The sequence below is a fragment of the Carettochelys insculpta genome, chromosome 12, assembly GCF_033958435.1.
Source record: "Carettochelys insculpta isolate YL-2023 chromosome 12, ASM3395843v1, whole genome shotgun sequence".
NCBI lineage: Eukaryota > Metazoa > Chordata > Testudines > Carettochelyidae > Carettochelys > Carettochelys insculpta.
The window spans coordinates 42119648-42140951 of NC_134148.1; the positions used below are offsets into that span (position 1 = coordinate 42119648).

The 21304-nt window shown below is 38.0% G+C and overlaps 1 protein-coding gene across 2 annotated transcripts in view; it reads left to right on the forward strand.

Annotated features, from left to right (window-relative positions):
* Window positions 1-21304, forward strand: part of MAP2K5 (mitogen-activated protein kinase kinase 5) — a 205271-nt gene that overhangs the window by 38549 nt on the left and 145418 nt on the right. For both annotated transcript variants that reach the window (XM_075007039.1, XM_075007040.1), the window contains exon 8: window positions 5351-5415. In XM_075007039.1, coding sequence (XP_074863140.1) covers window positions 5351-5415 — 65 coding nt within the window. The remainder of the gene's footprint in view (window positions 1-5350; window positions 5416-21304) is intronic.

Sequence of the window (21304 nt, forward strand, 5' to 3'; positions counted from 1 at the left end):
ATGAACAAATGGACCCTTTAGGGCAATCATTTCTCACCAATTTTGATTAAAAGAGACAGGCAGATCCACAGTCATATAATGACTTTAAATATACACTGCTAAATTAAGCTACCTAAAAGAATGCCAGATTCCTCAGAAGCAATATAAATAAGTTTTAATGTTTGTCATAGTGAAACCCCCTTGATAGCCTTGGAGGCAGGCACTTGTCCACTGCCATCAAGCTTGCCTATTAGGCTCTATTGACTGAGACATCTGTGTCACTGCAAATAAAAGACTCTTATTGATTTTCTTAACTGTTGTTCACTTCCCCTCCCTGGTTTCGAAGGCTGAAATCTTAATTATCTCAGATGCGTATTCAGTGCCTTCACACAGTGACCTCTCCAAGTCTCATTGGCATTTCATGAATCAAGTAGTTGTAGTTGAGCATGTCAAGAAGATAAAGGCTGGTTCTCGTGCTTGTCCTTCAGTATCACCTGTAACACTGTGATCTAGTAAATGAGAGTGCCTCTTTAAAAGGTGATTCAAACAGCAGCAGTCCCGCAGCCTTGCTTATTTGGCACTGAATCCTTTGAATAAAGCTTTGAATGTATTTTAAGCTTGTCAGCATTCCTAACACAAAGCCATATTTTAACACACTGACTCTTGCCAGGAAATTCTGTTCAGATATTTTAATATATATATAAAATAGCCAAACAGATCACTTGGCAGTGCCACAAACATGTTTTGAGCTTATTATTGAAATTTAGCAAATACTAATCCATAACGTGAGAAAAAGCCATTCAGGGATAATTTTTAGAAAATGAAATAACTGAACGTGAGTAAGGTCACATTATCATGAATAGATGAATAACCCGAATTTGCCATTTTGACTTGTTCAAAGAAATAGAAATGAACGAAGTAAACATGTATTAGAAAATTAAAGGTTGGATTTTTTTTTTTTAATTCTCTTATTTAAGGGGGAAAAAAAGCTAAACTCTGTAGCTACGGTTACACTAGTGAGTTTTTTGTAGAGAAAACTCACAGAGCATCTACACACAAAATGCATTTTGTTAACAGGTTCTAGTGACAAAAAAGCTGTGTAGATGGTCCAGGGGGTCCTTTTGTCGACAGAACAGGTCAAAAGATCTTTTATGTGTACATGCGATTTGTCACCATAAGTTTTGTAGGTGCATTTCTTCCAACAGTAACTTCTGTAGACAGATTGCCATAGTGTAACCATAGCCTGTTAATGATACTAAAGATTTGACTTATACCCATCAAAGAAAAGAAATTCAGAATTAGTGTTCTGATACTACCTTTAATTCACCATGCTCTATTAAGCTACTAGATAACAAATCTCCAAAGAGGAAGACATCTTCTGTTATATTGCACACTTTTTTTTTATTATTCAGTAAATAGGCCCAGTTATGCAGCCTGGGGCAGATTTTTGTTTTAACTTTGAACTTTCTTTCCTTGTTGGAGTTTGTGACACTTAGCATTATTTTAACATAGTTTTTGTGTCATTTATGTTTTCAAGCTTTATCCTTTCCACTAACCTCCACTTAGGTTTAATAAGGAATTCATATTAATCATTAAAAGAAGGGGACATGATTCTTCAAGATAATCAAATATTGACAGGTTAGAAATAGCTTTCTGCCTAGGTTCATTGATATAGGTTATGTGATATAAATATTTATTTCTTTTCTGTCACTCAGAGTAAATGCCACCAATTGATTCAGCATTGATATAGTGTCAACAGTTCATAAGAAACATTTGACTGGCTTGTGTTTTCCGATTAGTCTCTGCTCTATAAAGTGGAATTTACTAAATCTCTTCAATTGTCTGCTCATAGAGTGTGACTGCTTTCTGAAACTATTACTACTTCGATTTGTAAAGCAAAGGTGCAGCTACAGGACTTGGCTTCTGTCAGAGCTTTACATATAAAATAAGGATTAATTGAGCATTTTGCTTTTAATGATTTACAAGAGAATAGATAGTCTTTCAGAGACAACAGGTATAAGCAAAGACTGTTTTGTTTACTGACTCATAATTGAATTTTGTTTCACTTTTTCATTCATTCTGTTAATATTGGCATCCGATCAAGTTGGCTTTAAAAGTATAATTTTCCAGTCCTTGCTGTAGTGTTATTGTTTTTATGTTTTCGTTCTGTGATTGAGGATTCAGTTCTCCCTGTAAAATATATACATCACCACATATTTTTCGGCATCTTTCTTTGGTTCAGTAAATCAAACTTCATCTCTGTAAGGTTTTCTGGCATATTTTTGCTCCATCCTAATATCTGTTTCATCATGAGTTCTGTGCTGATCTTTTATGCATAATTAACAAGGAACGGTACCAAACTGGCAGTGAAAGAGGCATGTAAAGAACTGTGACTGTCACCAGCTTGTGGGTGGTAATGTGGCTAAAATTATTCACCTTTTAGTTGTTAGCCAAATTCAGTAGAAAAGAAAAAACACTGGTATAAAATAACCCTTAGCTGTTCTTAGTGGAATAAGCTTTTATAGTTAAAAGGAAAAAAAAAAAACCTCCCAGAGAGCTAATGTATAGTTAATGATGTGAGTTTAGTTATGGCTATGTGCGTTTTCAGTGTTTCTCACAGATCTTTGTTTACATCAGAGTTTAAAGATGAGTTTTATTCTGTTGTTGCAAAGTCAGTAAAGTGAAGAGTTGTGTAGTTTGGGGGCAAAAAACACTTCACTGTGTGCATGTGTTCTGAGTTGATGAGTTGCATGCTCTAACTAAAACTCACTTCTGTGGAGGGGCCTGCCATTAGGCCTTTATCACTTAACACCTTCTTGCCGATTGCATTGCTCCAAATGAGGTGCCAATCCAATATTTTAAGAAGGTAGGATTCATTGCAGGTTTTTTCCCCTTGATTTGCATTTTCTGGTAAAATATAATTATCAGAATTTGTGAGGACTTAACTTCTGCTACAGTGTTATTTCCAATTACCTCAGTGTATGTGTATACTTACGGGGGGGGAGGGTGTCAATGCACCACGATCAATCTTCCAGGGATTGATTTTGCCACATATGTGAAGATGCAGCAATATCTGTCTCTCTGGGCGGAACTCTCAACAGTGGAACTTCATGCTATCGCTATGTTGTCACGAGCCTGAAAAGCCCCTGTCTACACCAGGGAAGAAAGCTTGTTCTGATACATCAATTCCTAGCTCCACTAATGGCATAGCAGCTAGAACTGCGTATCTGGGATCAATTTTGTTCACTGGTGTAGACCAGGCCTCACATTTCACAGGATTTTCAACCTTGGAAATTATATAGAAGAATAAATATTTCCCTTAATATGTGAGCACTGGTTTTAATTCAGTTGATTGAAGAGCAGAAAAAAATATTTAAAGTTTCAGTGTTAGCAGCTCATAAACAGATTATTTTTAATCAGTTAAAAACTCCATTTCCTGCAGTTGAAACTTGCTGTAAGTTGACTTTTTGGGTGTTTTCCTACATGTAGCACGTAAGGCCATCTTCAGTAATGTAGTTTAGGGCACTTAGAGTGGGATTTGCAAGAGCTCTGAAGTGACTAGTAGGTGAGGGCCACTCATGGCTATGTGCCCCTTGTGACCACGTACTATGTCACCGCTCTCAATAGGCCTGACATCGTTGACAGAGAAAGCACCTATTTCTGCTCATGGTCACTCTGGTCCTATGGTGGTTTCTCTGTCAGTGACTCAGCCCTCTGCGTAGGTCACAGGCTTTAGTCTGCCCCTTCTGGGGTCCCACTTGTTCAAACTGATAATTCCTCTAAAAAGTTTTACCACAGAAACAGAACCTGCTGTCTTCACTTGAGCTGTTCCTCAGCCTCCTTCCTGTGTGATCAGAGTCTCTCCTAGGCCTCCTCTCCTGCAGAAGCCTTCTTCCTCCCTGCAGTCACTGCAGATATGGTGTTAATTTCTTGGGGCGGGTCTCCCTTTTCATTCCCCCTTCCAACCCTGAACTTCTTACCTTTTATAGAAACATCCCTCCTGCTCTTTCCGCTGCTGGATTTTATCCCTGCTTAAACCTGGATCCTTTTACATAGGAATTGCCTGATTCCTTCCCGTTTGAGGCCTGTTATTGAATCAAGAGTGGCTTAGACCTGGGTGTTCCAGCCCACACAAAGCAAGCCACCGTTATGTGACATAAGAACACGAGTCCTATTTGATTTTCTGCATAACTTGTGTTTCTGAGTTAGTTCAATGTTTTGGAGTATCTCCATGGTAAATAACATAGGCAGGAAGTTTTTAACAGCTGGATGAAATTTTCCCAAAATTGATAGAGAATAAATAATCCAAGAAATGAATTGTTTAAGAGTCCATGGTAGATTACTAACGGTGTCATTTAAAATCTGAAACTATCCGTCTTGATTATTTCTGTAAGTATTAGTAAATTTAGCTTGCCTGTGTTTAGGAAACATTACTATGGACCAAAATTTATTATGCTTGAAAGAGCTACTTTGAAATAGACATGCATTACTATAAAAATGTCTTTTGTAGTTTTGAGTAATAACTTGCCTTGTTTCTGATGTTCAGTGTAATATTCACTCTTGTATAGAGGAACTGAGGTTTCTGGTTTTAGATCTGAACCAGGAAGCAAACAATCAAAAACAAGCTACACTTCTGTAAAACAACCAAAATTCCCAGGTTCAGAATTTACAAAATTTGCTGGTGTCAGGGATGAGCAGACACTAAAGCTCTTGGTGGCTTCTAGGATGTTCGTAGACTCTGCCCACCACCTTCATTAGAAACTTCTCCCAGGAAACACTGAGTGTTTTTAGGTAGTATTTTATCATACAACTCAAAGAAAATTGTGTTTATTCAGTACTAATTAAATCTGAAATTTTATTTGTTGCAGGATTATGCCCATAACTAAGCGTTTGTATATAAATTCTAGCAATTCTACTGATACAAATGTATCATCCAATGACTGTCAATTATACTGATTCTAAACTAAATTCTAAATGGCCCCAAGTAAACTTTCCTGGCCAGACTTAAGATGGCAGAGTTTGCTTCCTCCCCATCACAACTTTGGCTATGTGCCGTGCAGGAGACCTCTTTCTTATCAGTATCTGTGACCTGACCCTCCTGAGCTATGTTATATCATTCCATTTTGACACCTTTTATCAAACTTTAATGAAATGACCCAGGCAAACAAATTGTCATTAAACTTTCCATCACTTTGTCCCTTGGTATCGTCTTTTATAAATTGGACAGCAAATGTTGTATTGATCTTCTCGTTCTTGCAGCTGAACTTGAAATGACCCAGACTGCTAGTTGTTTATGGGCTAGAGTTGCTTTTCCTTGACATTTCCATCCACTGCATGACATCTTTCTTGTTTTTCTTTCTTTCTCGTGGAGATGAATGAACAAGACATACAGTATCGAGACGTCCTCGGTCATGGCAATGGAGGCACCGTCTACAAGTGAGTGTTGCATTTTGCCTAAACTTCCTGAAGACAAAATTTAGCAAATCTTTCTCCCAAAGATGTTCAATATACTATTGGATGGCCTTTGCTGACATACAAGAAAATATACGTAATTTAGGCTTTTCTAAAACTTCTCTTTTCACATTTATCTTCCAGAGCTTTCACAGTATTAGTTTCTCGGTGCTATGAGGACTGATGCATTTTTATTATCATCTTAATATTTAGAGTTCAATCTCTCCTGGGTGTCAAGTTAATGGACCACAAGTGCAAGTTTATCTGGCCTGAAGCATAATTCATTTTTCCTTCCCTCTTTTTAATACCGTTCTTGCTTGCTTACCATATCCGTTACTAGGTCATTGCTTTGCAGTTACACCAATTGGAAGTAAAGCTATGATGATACCATTCCTCTACCTTTATGCAGCACTACAAAATTAGTAAACCTCCCCTTCTTGTTGTATCTACTTCTCTCCACACGGACTGATGAATATGTTAAGTTATAAACTCCCCCAGAGTTTGATAGTGATGCTTCTACCCTGAAGACAATTTTAATTTTAACATTGTAAAGATTATAATAGCAAAGAAATAGTTTTCTCAACAGGAAAGACTTTGTCATGTGTACTGCAAAGTTTAAACTACATAATGTAATATCTGGTACTTAATAGTCTGCACTGGTGTATGAAAAATATTCTGCTAGGAATTAAAAATCCATACTTTGTAAGAAAGCCCTGAGGGAGTAATAAAGACTTCTTCCAGAGAGCTGTTTACCATATACAGTATCATGACATCCTATTTTGATCTTGTTTATAACTTACACATTTTAACTTTGATAGTAACATTTTTTTAAAAAGTGTTAGAAACCACAATAATTTATTTTTAGTTAGCTGCCAATTTTGTGAAGCTCCTGCTTTCTGTCTGCTAATATCAGTTTTAATGTGACTTTGGGGATCATTATCAGAGAAGATCCATATTTGTTATGAATCTTAACGGATTTCCAAAATCAAGTCAGCCTGGTACATGGAATGTGATACGAAGGCCTGTCATATTCTCTTGTTTGTCTTTTGGATATTAGTTATTCTCTAGACTTGTAGATTTCACACGTGTATTTTATAGTAATTATATGCTTTTTTCTTTATATTGGACAAAGAGATCATGGGTTGTTGCACTTTACAGATCAGTCTGCTGCTTTGGAGAGAGTTGCTTCTCTTTTTTTTCCTCATATGGCGGATGAGACCACAGCTCATTCTGGAGTGAGGATTGCTCTTACAAAGAGAGAGAGGATGAAGTGTGTTGGAGAGCAGAATTAGACCTTTGAAGTCAGGACCTGACTTAGTGAAGGGAAAAATCTCATGTTTTGTTGCCTGTGAAGGGCACAGAGGCCCATTTTAAAGAGGAAGAATCTTAGCATGCAAGTCCTAGTTATTAAAACCACATCTTTCATTGTTTTCTTGAGAGACAAGTGGATTTAATGAGGGACAAGCAAAGAGATATTGCCAGGAGGTGCTATTCCTAGCATAATGCAAGATAAAGGATTTATTTATTTATTTAAAATATTTTTACCCCCTGTCATTTTTAAAATATTCGTGGCAGCTTACAAATTTTTTTAAAAATATGAACATATATAAAAAGATTTAAAAATACAAAACCCTAAAGGGACATAAAACTTACGAAAACATCTCAAAAGAAGGAACTGCCCCCCACATCAATAAAAGCACAAGTAAAAGGGTGGTGGTAATCATCATCCTTCTCTGAGCTATCCCTCAGCACTATTATCTACTACAAATTGAAAGGATTGTTGCATGGTACAAAATTGCTAAATGACGCCTCCATGCATGGCCTTGTTAACCAAATGCAGAGCTGTGCTGATCTCACCCTGTTTGCTTAATGTAGTTTCAGGAATATAGGCATGTATGTCTCTCCCTCTCTTGCATCTAGAGCCTTAACATTGAATAAGGGGTGCATTTGTCACACACAGATACCTTATATGTATGTTAGACATATACCTTGGTTGTGCCAAGTCCTTCACATGCAAGCTCTTTGTGAATCAACTGACAAAATTTGTTATGGAAATTGATTAAAGAGACTGAAATAAGACCAAGATAGTGATGGAAGAAAAATGGGTAGTATCAATGGAAGTGAAAGGGAAGGAGAGAGGCTTAATAAAGCGTGAGAAGTGAACGAAGTTATGGAAATATTGAAAGAGGAGACGGTAAAAATGGGCCAAAGTAGGTCAGAATGCAGTATAGCTATGTGTTAAAGACCTGATCCATAACCAGCTGAAGTTGACTTTAGTGGGCTTTGCATCAGGACCTAAGGGTGTACTTCATTGCTGCCCTGCTCCTGAAAGAGAGCTCCATTTTAGGCCCAGTGTATGTATATAATTTATAAAACGTTGTGCGACATCCCTGAAGGTAGCAGCTTCTGTATACACTTCTTCATACAATATGTGTATGATATTGCTTTATATCCAACATATGCTCCACAGAGTCCCTAGAATCTATACAGGAAACATGGATAAAGTGCTTGGTGGCATCAATCCTGCCTTGCACACCCTTAATGTTTTTTACTCTTCTAAAGGATAATACAGTTAAGCTTCTGCTTTTGTTTAATGTGATAGGAAGATCTTTCTTTTTAAACTAACAGTAATATACATGAGAAGGAGGTCACCAATGGACACTTAATGCAATAATGACATGAAAGGGGGCACTTCTGGCAGCTCCTTCACATGTTAGTTCTTGAGTGGGCTGTGATGATGCCAGAGTCTGTCTTAAGAAAGCTTTTGGACCATCTTGGTTTGATACGAGCTGACATTCCAAAAGAAGGATGGGTTTTTGGGTGTCAAAAACATGACGCTTGGTCTGGGACTTGCTTTTCTGATTTCTTTGTGGGTGCGCACATGTGTGTTTTAAAATATGGAAAAATGTCAACTGTAGCTGGTTTTCTCATGAGCTGATGGAATTCCATCCTGCTCTAGAGAATGTCTGCCCAGGGAGTGTGAGATCAGGTTTACCATTCCTGAGCTTTCTTTTTTGTTGCATGCTCAGTTGAGAATAGAGCATCTACCTCAGGCCAAGTTTTCTCCCCAGATCTAACAGTTGCTAAAGTATTTCTTCCCCTAGAATCACTCTGCATTTGCTCCAACCTGCCCCCATTTAACTCTTTCATTCTGAGGGAGTTACCAGCCACTGCGGTCATAATAAGTCAGCATAGTGAACTCCCCATGTTTGTACAGAGTTTGATCTAAACCTGGCCCAAACTCTTCAAAATGAAAAATTTTGATAGCCTTTCAAAGTCATGAAGATTGACAATGTGAATATCAGTGTTGTTTGGATGTGTATTTTGGGATGTTTGCCTGTGGTCCTGTGACATGTTCAGTTTAAAAGCCAGTAAAATGTTCCTGTATCTGTGTAGAAGCATGGAGATATACATACATCTGTCTTAGAAGTGGAAGGGACCCCGAGAGATCGAGTCCATTCCCTTGCACTCACAGCAGGACCTATCACCATCCCTGAGAGATTTTTTTTTTTTAAAACATGACCTGCCGCAGACCCTTGAAGGGCCCCCTCAGGGATTGACCTCATAGCCCTCGGTTTACAAGGCCAGTGAGCTAGCCACTGAGCTATCTTTTCTGTCCTCCTCTCCCCCATTTGACTGTCTATAGTAGGGAGAATTGGTTCTTCCTTACCAAAGAACCATATGTGTTATATGAGCCAATAAGAAATTGCAAAATAAAATACATTACAGGTGGCTGGATTTCACTACAGTAATGGATAGCAGCCCACATTATTCTTATTCCAGGAGATCAATGAGAATTTGTCAAATAAAATTAATTACAAATGTTTGAGTCTTTCAGTCTACCAGCATTCCATGCTATGGGTTTGTTTCACAAGGCAGCTTAGATGGTATTGATTTGAATGTAAAGAATGAGTGAGTATATGTGGATACATTTTCCTTTTACAATTTTTTTCTTTCTATCACTTCATACTAAGTTGTATCCATTATGGCAATGATATATTATCAGCATTCAGCAAACAAGATAGCATGTTGCAGCTCGCTGAGCAGAAATTTTCAGCCTCTGTTTCCATGTGAATTAACTATTATTGAAATAGTTTATTGAGATTGAAGTATTGATCACTTTTCATACTAACCTTGGCTTAAGGGAAGAGAAAGGAGGTGTTTTTGTTCTCTTTAGGAGACACTGTGTTTCATTAGAAAATATATATTTCATTTATTTAGGTTTTTTTACGGCCTCCACTGTTTTATTGCTTGGTGAAGAGGTAGCTTGGGTTTATTTTTATGACAGTATAATTATATGTCAGAAATGCACTTGATTACTGTGTGTAGCAAAATTGTTCCAGTATATTGGCTTGGCCAATATTGCTATACAAACAACTTTTCAGTCAATTGAGTCCGGCAAAAATCAATACTTTATTGCAGTATTTCTACTGAGAACTTGCTGAATCTGAATGTCCTTTCTTTTCTTTAAAGAAAAATGATTTTATAATTACTTGACTTCCTTTTAGAATTATTTTGTCTGCTTTCTGATATACTCTTTTCTTAATTAAGGAATGATAAGCATCTACAGAGTTAAATCACCACAAACACGATTCGGTGTTCTTGCATTTTTTCATGCATGTATTTAGAGCCCTGCAAATCCCCAGAAATATGCTTTATATTCAGAGGCATCTGTGGCTCATTTTGCGGATGCGGATGCAGATAAGGATACAAATTTCGTATCCACACAGGATACTACATACAGTATGTAGCTCTAGTACTTTGTGGAAGTATGTTTTGAAAAGGAATTTGGATGTTCAAAATACATGATAACCCTTCCACCATTCTAGTCTGTAGTCTATTCCACCATTCTAGTCTGTAGTACATTCCATGTACCAGGCTGACTTGATTTTGGAAATCCGTTAAGATTCATAACAAATATGGATCTTCTCTGATAATGATCCCCAAAGTCACATTAAAACTGATATTAGCAGACAGAAAGCAGGAGCTTCACAAAATTGGCAGCTAACTAAAAATAAATTATTGTGGTTTCTAACACTTTTTAAAAAAATGTTACTATCAAAGTTAAAATGTGTAAGTTATAAACAAGATCAAAATAGGATGTCATGATACTGTATATGGTATCCACACAGGATACTACATACAGTATGTAGCTCTAGTACTTTGTGGAAGTATGTTTTGAAAAGGAATTTGGGTGTTCAAAATACATGATAACCCTTCCACCATTCTAGTCTGTATTCATCATTAAGCCGCTTGGATTTGCTCTTTGTATTCAATAATTTTAGACATAGCTCTTTGAGGTCTCGTGCGTCCGTAGCTGCCATTGATTTTAGTGAGAGTTGAGATGCAGGCTGGCATCTGATATGGTTATGGTGTTAGATTTATTAACCTTTCAGTTTTTATAATAAGCTTTCTAATTTTTCTCAACTATTTTGTAAAAGCTGATATGATGGAGTGTACAGGTTCTTGGCTGCTGCACAGCAGAAGAAAATATTTGTGTACTACTGCATCTAGGGTATTTACTTAAATTGCTTTTTTGAAAAATAATTCACTGGAAAGTCCAAAAGGCATTTAAAGCGTGTGTCTTTCTGTTATGTTCTTAATTCTATCATTGGTTATTGAGCCCTAAGATACTATGTTTTTGTAAGATTGCTTCCTTACTTTAGTGAAATATGTTAACATTTTGATTCACAATGTAATGTTTACACTCTGCCACTGAGGCTGAGCATTAGTTGCATTAAATTAGTTAGAACCAAAATACTGTGTCAGCCTGTATTTAGAATGTAAATTTTAAATGAAAATGGTGTTTGTCCCTGGCAGATAATTATTCTCGAGTATTTTTCACCTGCATTGTACTCTTAAAATTTAGTAGATCTACTGTATGCTAAAACAAAATCATATGACATGTTATTTTGTTTTTAAATACAAGTAAATGTAAATTCTTAAAAAGAATTCTAATTTTATTTCAACTTGCAATCAGCATAGCACTTTAAAATGTTTGACATTAAAACTATGTATTGTGTATAGTATATGATTCCTTGATTTTACTAGCTTGGTTTACTGTAGCAGTATGGCATAGTAAAGTAATTATTCAGTAAACAGAAAGTCCTTATTAAAAGATAATAAATTGTACGGTAAAACTCTGGGAATAAAATGTAATAGTCATGATATCCACCAAAATTTTGTTAAATCGGACATCTTTGTTATTATTTTTATAGTTATAGGGGGTCTATAGAAAGGTGGCTGAAGCACAAGCTAGAAAAATATGTGGATAAGAACATAAGGGAGTTTCGTGTTTATTTGTGGACACTGTGTACTTTTAGTATGCACTAGCAATTCACTTGAGCAGTTTCATTGTTCACTTGAGTTGCGTGCTGACTTCAGTATATGCCCATTGGGCATATCTCAAGGTGGTAGTGATATGTGCCATCGTCATGTTACACACAAGGAATGGCAAGGCATCTGGAAGGTTGTTGTCTCAATGTTTGAGTGTTTCCCTTCTGAAAGCAGCATGCACAAGCAGTGCTATTTGATTATAATACATCATCCTCTGTAAGATGACTGGGGAAGCTCCCTTCTAGGGTGGAGGAGTTCGAGATTATCCAATCTCGAGAAGCCACACTGGTGACAATGTATTTGAGATTTTTGCCATTTCCTTATGTAATTATGGCTTTAGTAGGTTTGCTTTTGTTGCTTATCTCAAAGTATTTCTCTCATCAAGCAATCAAGGACAGCGATGCATCTATCATTGTGAAGGGACAATGTCATTAGTGAATTAGTGCAGATATGTTCTTCAGAAATAGTAAGTTCTTTCAGTGTCCTCTTCCAATTTTAATGGTAGTGTTGGCATAGTAGAGAATCCACCTCTCCCTAGTGTTTGTCAGGAGACTTTCTCACCATCCTTTCCTGCCATCCATTGCTCTTTTTCTGTCTCAATAAACTGTGGTAAATTGTCCTTCTTTAGCAATTTCCATCCGAGGATCTCAAAGCACTTTGCATGTGTTCATGAAGTTATGCTCACAGAAGAATGCTGGCCAAGTTTTCTGCGGGCCCATGAAGTTTGTTTACAGCCAACAGTCCTGGCTTCCAGTGGTCTGTGCTGTTATTTAATTAAATGCAGAAAATTAAGGTAGTGAAAATTTAGGCACAGAGAACTTTAGAAGTCTACGGGACTGGTAGGCCTAGAAGTCAGATCTGCTAATCACGTACTCTAACTCTACTCTTAACCATTCTGCTGTATTTTTTTCCATTTCTTGTGGCTATTTTACACCCTATTTTTAATCCTGCTGAAAACCACTGTAACAATAATAGCTGAAGTATGTTAAAAATGCCCCATGGAATTTTCTTGCTGTTATCCTTACAGTTTAAACAAGACTGACCAGTGATTGCTGTTCATTTGTTTCTTTTGACCCTAGCCATTGCTTGCCTGCCTCATAAAATCTGTTATGCACAAAAGTGCATAAAATGAAGATAAAGTGCCTCCTTCAAGTCTGACAAAAACCATTCCTTTGCAGAATGGTAGTTGCAGTGAAAGTAAATAAATGAATGGACAGCAATCACAGCCTAGTTGATGAAACTGTTCAATTAAAGCACAGGCATTTACATGGTGTAATTTCCCTAAATTGCCAATGAGCCCCTTTAGACACAACCAGTGTTCAAATTGATTTCAGCATTGATTTTGGCTGAAGCTGATAAATTTCTGCTTGTTAGTTAAAGTAATTTTGCAGAAGACTTTGTACTATGGTATTGAAATGTTCATTTAGCTGATGGTTAAAAGAGGAGTTATTTACAGAGGGTTCTATTGTTGTTCTGAGATGGGACAATTCCCCAATCATCTTCTACTTTTAATTTTTTAAGCTCCAGTGTACCAATCAATAGGTTATTGAAACTGATTAAAACTTATCCAACCAGCTGCCTCTGGCCGTTTAATTAGAAATGGGATGATTCTTAAATTAAAGTAGTTTTGTTTGCACTGTATATACCCATGTTCTAGAAGATTAAGTGACCAGAAACTTAAGGTGCTCTTGTTAGGTATTGTTTAAATGCAGCGTGGCTTTTTCAGTAGATTCCCTTGCCTTAGGTCTGGTCTACCTAGTCAGGTAAGTTGATTGCAGATACGCAATTCAAGCTAAGGTATTTGTGTAGCTAGAATCAACTTATCTGCAGTCAACTTTCTTGTTGGTCTGCACAGAGATAGGTTGACAGGAGAAATTCTGCTGTTGACTTCTCTTACTCCCCGTAATATTGAGGAGTACAGGGGTCGACTGCTGACCCCAGATAGTTCAATTTCGTCCGTCTCTACCAAGAGCACAAAATCAAACTTCAGAAGATCAACCCTGACCAGGTCAATCTTCCACATAATATACACACAACCTTAGAACAGCCCTCTAGTGGTTAGAAGTTACAGTCTGTTTACTAAATCAGTTGTGGGACTTTCTTGAGCCAAAGCTTAAAGTGATAGACAGGTATTCTCTTAGGAGAGAGAACTTCATTTAATCATCCTTTATAAAAGCTGAGGTAGTCTGATATGGGCACAGTGGAAGGTCCATTTGACATAAATTGTGTTAGAACCACTTATTGTGAGAATCTACCAATGCCGTGTTCTTATTCTCACTTAGATTTTTTTTCTAAAGAACAGTGAGGTGAACAGAAAAGTCAACAGTAACATCATTAATAGCAAGGTTGCTGGTTTTCCATTTCTTTCCCCTGAACTTCCTGAGGGGAGACGTCCAATGGTTATTCTGGTGTATTAAAATTAGCCACATAGTTCGATATCAAGTTCAAGTATATCATCTACCTACGTTGATATTATAGGCTTTTAAACATTGGCACTCAGTAACTTTGCAAGTGAAGCTTTTGAGAAAGACAGGTACAAAGCAAAGAATGGGGAGAATAGCAAGGATCATCTCAAATGTACTTGCAGCAAGTTTGAAAAAAAAATACATGTATTGTGAACCTAGTTTTGAATTAAATTTTTAGTCTAAACTTTCTGTGTGGAACAGAGCAGAGATTAAATGGAATCACCAATTCCAGCTGCTGTAGGGAATGCCAGAATGATTTTGTTTGTTGCCATATGGTTATATTTTCTAGGCCTAGGAATTACTGAACAAAATCACTGAGCTCCTTAAATAATTGTCATTCTGTGATTAGGACATCAAGATGTATTTGACCAGAGGCCACATCAAGGTGAGGACTAAGGTACCAACCCCAGAAAGGGAGCTTATGGATAGACCTCTTTGTTCATTCCGATCTTTTTGCAGGGTCAAGGCCCTTTGATAGCTAGGGTGATAGGAATACATGAGGGAGATGAGGGAGAGAGGCAATTTGTGTAAAGGGTGACTTCCAGATTTTTAGTCTTTGTGGGGGATGCGGAGGGGGACAGGAATCTTAAGGAAAGTGGGAAATGGTGAAAATGACAACAGTAGAGATGTCGCTTGAATAAATGAAGAGTAGACGCCACTTAATTTTACACATTCATACATTGGTCCTCATCCTCCTCCATAAGGGAAACTGAGCATTGTACATTCACTTTGTACAGTTTCTGGTGGTGGTTTTATTCTTTTGAGTAGTTTAGATTTTAGATGCAAGCATTTTCAGGGTTCTGTGTTTTAACAACAAATCAGATTTAGCAATCAATATTCAAGCATCCATAATGGGATTTTTAGACAGAAGGAAAGTTGGCATAGATTGCTTTTTGAACTAGCAGAGTCCCCATAAACACTTCTTTTTACAACTGCTGTTCACTTTGTGTTTCTGGTTTTAACAGCCAGAGAGCCAGGCTAATGTGTTTGTCTATTACAGAAGGCAACAACAACTGTCAAAGTGTTTATTTTGTAAAAACAATTTTGAATCTGTATTTTAGATGGCCACTTTAGTGTGTGACAACACTATCATTAAAATTCCCAGTGTTTGACCATTAGCATGAAACACAGCGATAAAGCCACACACATGCACGCAAAAGCAGTAAATCAGATCTGTGGGTGATTTGCCGCATGTAGTTTGCAGCTGGTGACCAACATGTTATTCTACAATCTGCAACAATTATTTTATTCATCTTACACAGTGCTGTGACAGAATTGTTTTGCTATAGGTTATTTCTCATAGGACAAGAAAATGTTCAGCATGTTTCAATCTCTTCAGTGTTCTTGTGTATGAGGAACAGTTTGCTGATGCTGCGTGTTACCAAATGAATTGCTGATTATTGAGTAAACATTAAGTGAGACACTTCTGTAGTCATCTCTATTTCCATTGGTTCTTCAGTACCTACATCTTGAAGGTGCTCATGAGTCGTGTCCTTCCCAATAGTTGTGTTGTGATTGTTTGTCAATAAGGATAACATGATGTTTTTCTGGAGCCTATCCTTAGGTAGGCTGCTAAAGAACAGGGTATGGCTGAATAGTGTTTGTAGCTTTTGTTGAATGAAAAAATGTATTTTTCTTTAACAAAGTATCTGGTGGACAAATGGTAAGGGAGGCAGGAGAAAGACAGATGTGTGCTACATAAGAGGTGACCCAGAAAGGTTACTTTTCAGATATCCTGATTAAAAAATGATTACACTATGTTCTATTTTAGGAACAAGTGGATGTTATTACCTTGGTAGAAACATGTGCACCTCTAAGGGCAGATGCTCTCTCTTCTCATTTTGGAAAGTAGAACCTAGTGGATGAAAGATTTTCTACATCCTGTCTATCTACTCGAGCTTAAAACTTTGGAGAAGCAATTTTCCCTACTCCCAAACTCTTAGAAAACTTATTTTTGGCTTAGTCAATGGAGTTTATGAAATAAGGACACTGCAATGTTGAAGGCCCAATTCCAGTTTTAAGGAGAAAAATATAGTATCTAAATTTCCATCTGAAGTTTATCATAATAAGTAAATGTTCAAGAAAAAGAAAATTTAAGTAGTTTTTAAATTGTTATAGAGCTATTTGCTTGTGTTAAGGAAGTAGATTATTTATTGTGGTATTGTGGAATTTCCCATCTGAAATTGGAGACTACATTTTTATTGGCAGAGTTCCAGTAGCATGCCTGAATTCAAAGTCTACTCATCCAGGAAAAACTCCTAGGAATTGGTAGGATTGTCAAATAATTTAAAAGAGAATATTTGCTTCTATTCCTTTCATAGGTATCCCTGATGTATATTATTTGGCAAGAAATACTTAAACCAACAGTTCTCACTTGACAGAGTTTCTGAAGGAAGTATAGGTCGAACCTCTCTCGTCTGTCACCCTCAAGACCTGACTGGTGCTGGATGAGAGAATTTGCTGAACCATGGGAGGTCTAGCAGCATTACCAACACTTCCACTGCTTACTGGGCTCTTAGAAGACATTTAGAGGTAAATTACAGCTAAATAACAGCACAGACCACTGAGAGCCAGGACTGGTAGCTGCAAACAAACTTTATGGGACTGCAGGAAACTTGGTCACACCAATGATCTAAGTGGACATCTGGCTAACAAATCATGGCAGACTACATATGTTGCTGAATGAGAGTGTGCCGGATTAGAGAGGTTCAACCTGTACCATGTTTTCTTCACAGGGAATATGTTGTCCTGTCAGTGTTTTAGTCATTTTGTCATCTATTAGAAGGATCAGTATTCATGTTACACTCCTTGTCAGTACCTGGCCCGGTCTGAGAAAGCTAAAGATCCAACCAGTGGACCAAATTTGGTGGTGTATCCTGGTCACGTGCCACCTGAAGCACATTACACGTTGACTAATCATATACATGTGATTACCCAGGAGGTTCTTTCAGGAACCTGTGCAAACATAGAACACCATTTACCTTCTGCTCAGGGCCATGTCAGTAATGAATTCACAATGTAGCATTACATCAGTTTGTCAGTGTTTCAAACATCAGTTATGTTTAGGGCAATGGATTGGGACTGACTTGTTAGTATAGTGTAATATGCAGGCTGTGTCTTGTCCTTGAATTGGTTCAGTCTTATGCAGTGAGTTCCTTATTAATTAGTTGTTTCCATTATTGTTTGGGAAAAATACTTTGCCAGACAGAATTTAGGAATGTGAAGCAGGAATTCCTGAATTCTAACCCTGACTTTGAGTCTGACACTGTCTCCTTCTGTGACACTGTGTAAGTTATTTAACCTTGTGTGCATTAGTTGTCCCATCTCTAGTGCTGTGGACATAACATCAGTAAATCTTCAGGTCTATGAGCTAGGTAACATTTAAATTGCTGATAAATGCCAAGTTTTTTTAATACTATGATTATATTAGATGAAAAGTGATCAATTATGCTTTTTACTTACGTATATGTTAAAAGTTTAAGAAATATGATATGTCTAATCTATGCACTTTAACGTGCCATTCCTAAATCAAATCATTAACGCATGGGCATAAGCTTATATACACTGCAATGATGCTGCTGCTATGAATATGCGCTGCCTTATTAGCATAATGCTGGCCGGAGCAATTCAAAAGTGCCGCTTTCGAATCGTGCAGCACCCATGTAGACAGGGGCCTTTCAAAAGGACCTCCCCAGTCTTTGAAAGCCCCTTCTTCCTAAAACCAAAGAGGAATAAAGGGCTTTTGAAGACTGCAAAGTCTTTTTAAAAGGCCCCCGTCTACACAGGTGGCACGCGATTCGAAAGGGGCGCTTTCAAATTGCCACAGCTGGCATTATGCTAATCAGACACTGCATATTCACGGTAGCATCTCATTAGCATCTGCCAAAGTGTCTCATGAGCATCTCTCTCGCAAAAGGCGGGGGGCTAGTGTAGACATAAACTGAAAAATATTTCTGTTTTTCTGATATCGCAGAACCCAAGTTTAGCATTCTTGGCTTTTCCTAAAATAAATGATATCACAAACTCCTGAATAACTCTAGAAGGAATATAGCTCTTTGCTCTTCATTTAGGTATTAACAAATCCCTAACTTTTGCAAGAGAAACATAGAACTGCTGCCTCTGGGCTTGTCAGGCTTAAAAAGCACCCAAAACAACCAAACCAAAAAAAAAACCCAATTACTTTGACATTTGTGATATATTTATTTGTAGTTTGTGTCTGTTCTTTTTGTTCTGAAAAATAGCTTTTTTGAACACTGAGGGGTTTATATAAGGTGCTGTAGTAATTTAATGTCTTCATTAAATGTGTGCAAGTTTTAGATCTGTATCAGGAAAGATCTAATGAACTCCAGATTATTTTGTGAATAAGAATGCAAACCATGATTAGCTTTTCCTTTGATTTTTTTTTTCCTTCGATTTTTATTTTTAGGCGGGGTGTGGGGGGTTGTTTTTTGGTTTAGACCTTCAGGCATAACTAACCAAGTAGCAGAAGAGACTGATGGGGGAAAGTAGGTTTTTATATTTAATGTAAATCCATATGTCACTGTTAAATCTCAGCTCTTTACTTTCTTGTGCTCTTTACAGTGCAAAATTTCCTTTAGTTTTATTTTAACATTGTGAGGAGTCACCTGGAATTCTTCCCAAAGAATCCCCTCAAATCTATGTTGTATTGATTATTTCTCTTCTGAGTCAAATTGATCAGAATCAGAGAGGTAGTCGTGTTAGTCTGTAGCTTTGAGAACAAGAAGTCTCGTGGCACCTTATAGAGTAACAGATATTTTGGACCATAAGCTTTTGTGGGCGAAGACCCGCTTCATCAGACCTGATGCATCTGATGAAGCGGGTCTTCGCCCACAAAAGCTTATGCTCCAAAACATCTGTTAGTCTATAAGGTGCCACAAGACTTCGTATTGTTGATCAGAATGTATCTGATGTTAGCTGGAGGGCACTGTTTGACCATCTTTCCTAGTTTACCCAGAATAACCACTTTCCACCTACAGACCTGGGCATACTGCCTTAGTAGGGCTCCCTGGGTGAGCCTTTGCTTTCAGAGGAGAGAAGACAAAAGTTATGCTGAAGTACTTGGCTTGCACTGGGCCCTTCAGGACTCTAAATGTCTAGGGACATAGTTAAGAGCAAAGGTTAATGAAATATTTGATGCAACTGTGCCAGTCTTGCTTAGAAGCTGTTGACTGTAGTGGATGTGCAGGGCTTAAAATAATGAATGCTGATGGAAATGTGAACAAAGAGATTTCAGTTTTCCTTCTGCAGTGCATATGTTCCAAGATCAGGAGGAGTTGGAGTTGGTTTTCCCATAGTTATATAGGCTATGTCTACACTAGTCCCATACCTTTCGAAAGGGGGATGCTAATGAGACATTTCGGCAGATGCTAGTGAGGTGCTGCCGTGAATATGCAGTGTCTTATTAGCATAATGACAGCTGCGGCAATTCGAAAGTGCCCCTTTTGAATCACGTGCCGCCTGTGTTGAGGGCCTTTCAAAAAAGACCTCGCAGTCTTCAAAAGCTCTTTATTCCTCTTTGGTTTTAGGAAGAAGGGGCTTTCAGAGACTGGGGGCGGGTCCTTTTGAAAGGCTCCTGTCTACACGGGCACCACGCGATTTGAAAGCGGCACTTTTGAATTGCTGCGGCTGGCCTTATGCTAATAAGGCAGTGCATATTCATGGCAGCACCTCATTAACATCTGCCAAAGTGTCTCATTAGCATCGCCCTTTCGAAAGGCGGTGGCTAGTGTAGACATAGCCATAGTGTAGTGTTGCTTTAAGCAGCCCTCTCTGACTTCTGTACCTTTTCACTACTAGAACTTCCCAAAACAGAAACATCAGCCCCTTCTTTCATCTCCATTTTCAGTTGCTAGGCAATCCGGTAGGTCACTTTGATTTGAATTCTCCTACGGCTTCTAACACAGGACACCAAGGCAAGGTTCAAGGCCCTACGTAACTGTTCTTCACCACAGAATGGGAAGTGACTGTCTTGGAAGGCATACCGTGGAAAGGGACTTAGGGATCATAGTGGACAACAAGCTAAATATGAATCAACAGTGTGATGCTGTTACCAAAAAAGCAAACATGATTCTGGGATATATTAACAGCAGTGTTGTGAGCAAGACACGAGGAGTCATTCTTCCGCTCTACTCGGTGCCCATTAGGCCTCAGTTGGAGTATTGTGTCCAGTTCTGGACACCACATTTCAAGAAGGTTGTGGAGAAATTGGAAAAGGTCCAGAGAAGAGCAACAAGAATGATTAAAGGTCTAGAGAACATGAGCGATGAGGGAAAACTGAAAGAACTGGGCTTGTTTAGTTTAGAAAAGAGAAGATTTAAAGGGGTCATGATAGTGGTTTCAGATACTTCAAGGAGGGTTACAAGGAGGAGGGAGAAAAATTGCTCTCCTTGGCATCTGAGGATAGGACAAGGAGCAATGGGTGTAAACTGCAGCAAGGGAGGTTTAGATTAGATATTAGGAAAAACTTCCTAACTGTCAGGGTGGTTAAACACTGGAGTAAATTACCTAGGGCGGTTGTGGAATCTCCATCACTGGAGATATTTAAGAGCAGGTTAGACAGACACCTATCGGGGATGATCTAGATGGTGCTTGGTCCTGTTGTGAGGGCAGAGGAGTGCACTCGATCACCTCTTGAGGTCCCTTCCAGTTCTACTGTTCTATGATTCTGTAGGGGCCAGCTGTTTCATGAGTCTATTTGTCCACTTCTTCCATCACCATTGCTATCCTTTCATGCCACCTCTTATTCATAAAATGGCCTATCTGAGCTGGGCTGCAAAGCTGCTATTGTCTCTGCTGCAGCCCTCCTGAAGCCTTCTGTCTTCTGTGAGGCTTATAAGAACCTATTGAATAAATCCTCTGCTGATTATTCTAACCATTTAATATAATCAAATATACCTTTTGTGTTTTTTTTAACTCATCATTTTATTGAGTAATTGATTAATCTTATTGATGTGGCCACTTCTCCTGCCCTTCCCTATTGTGGCATTATCCTGGTGTTGTGTCCAATACTAGTCTGTAAGAAGCCCTCAGAGTAGAGCTCGCATTCTTTGGTG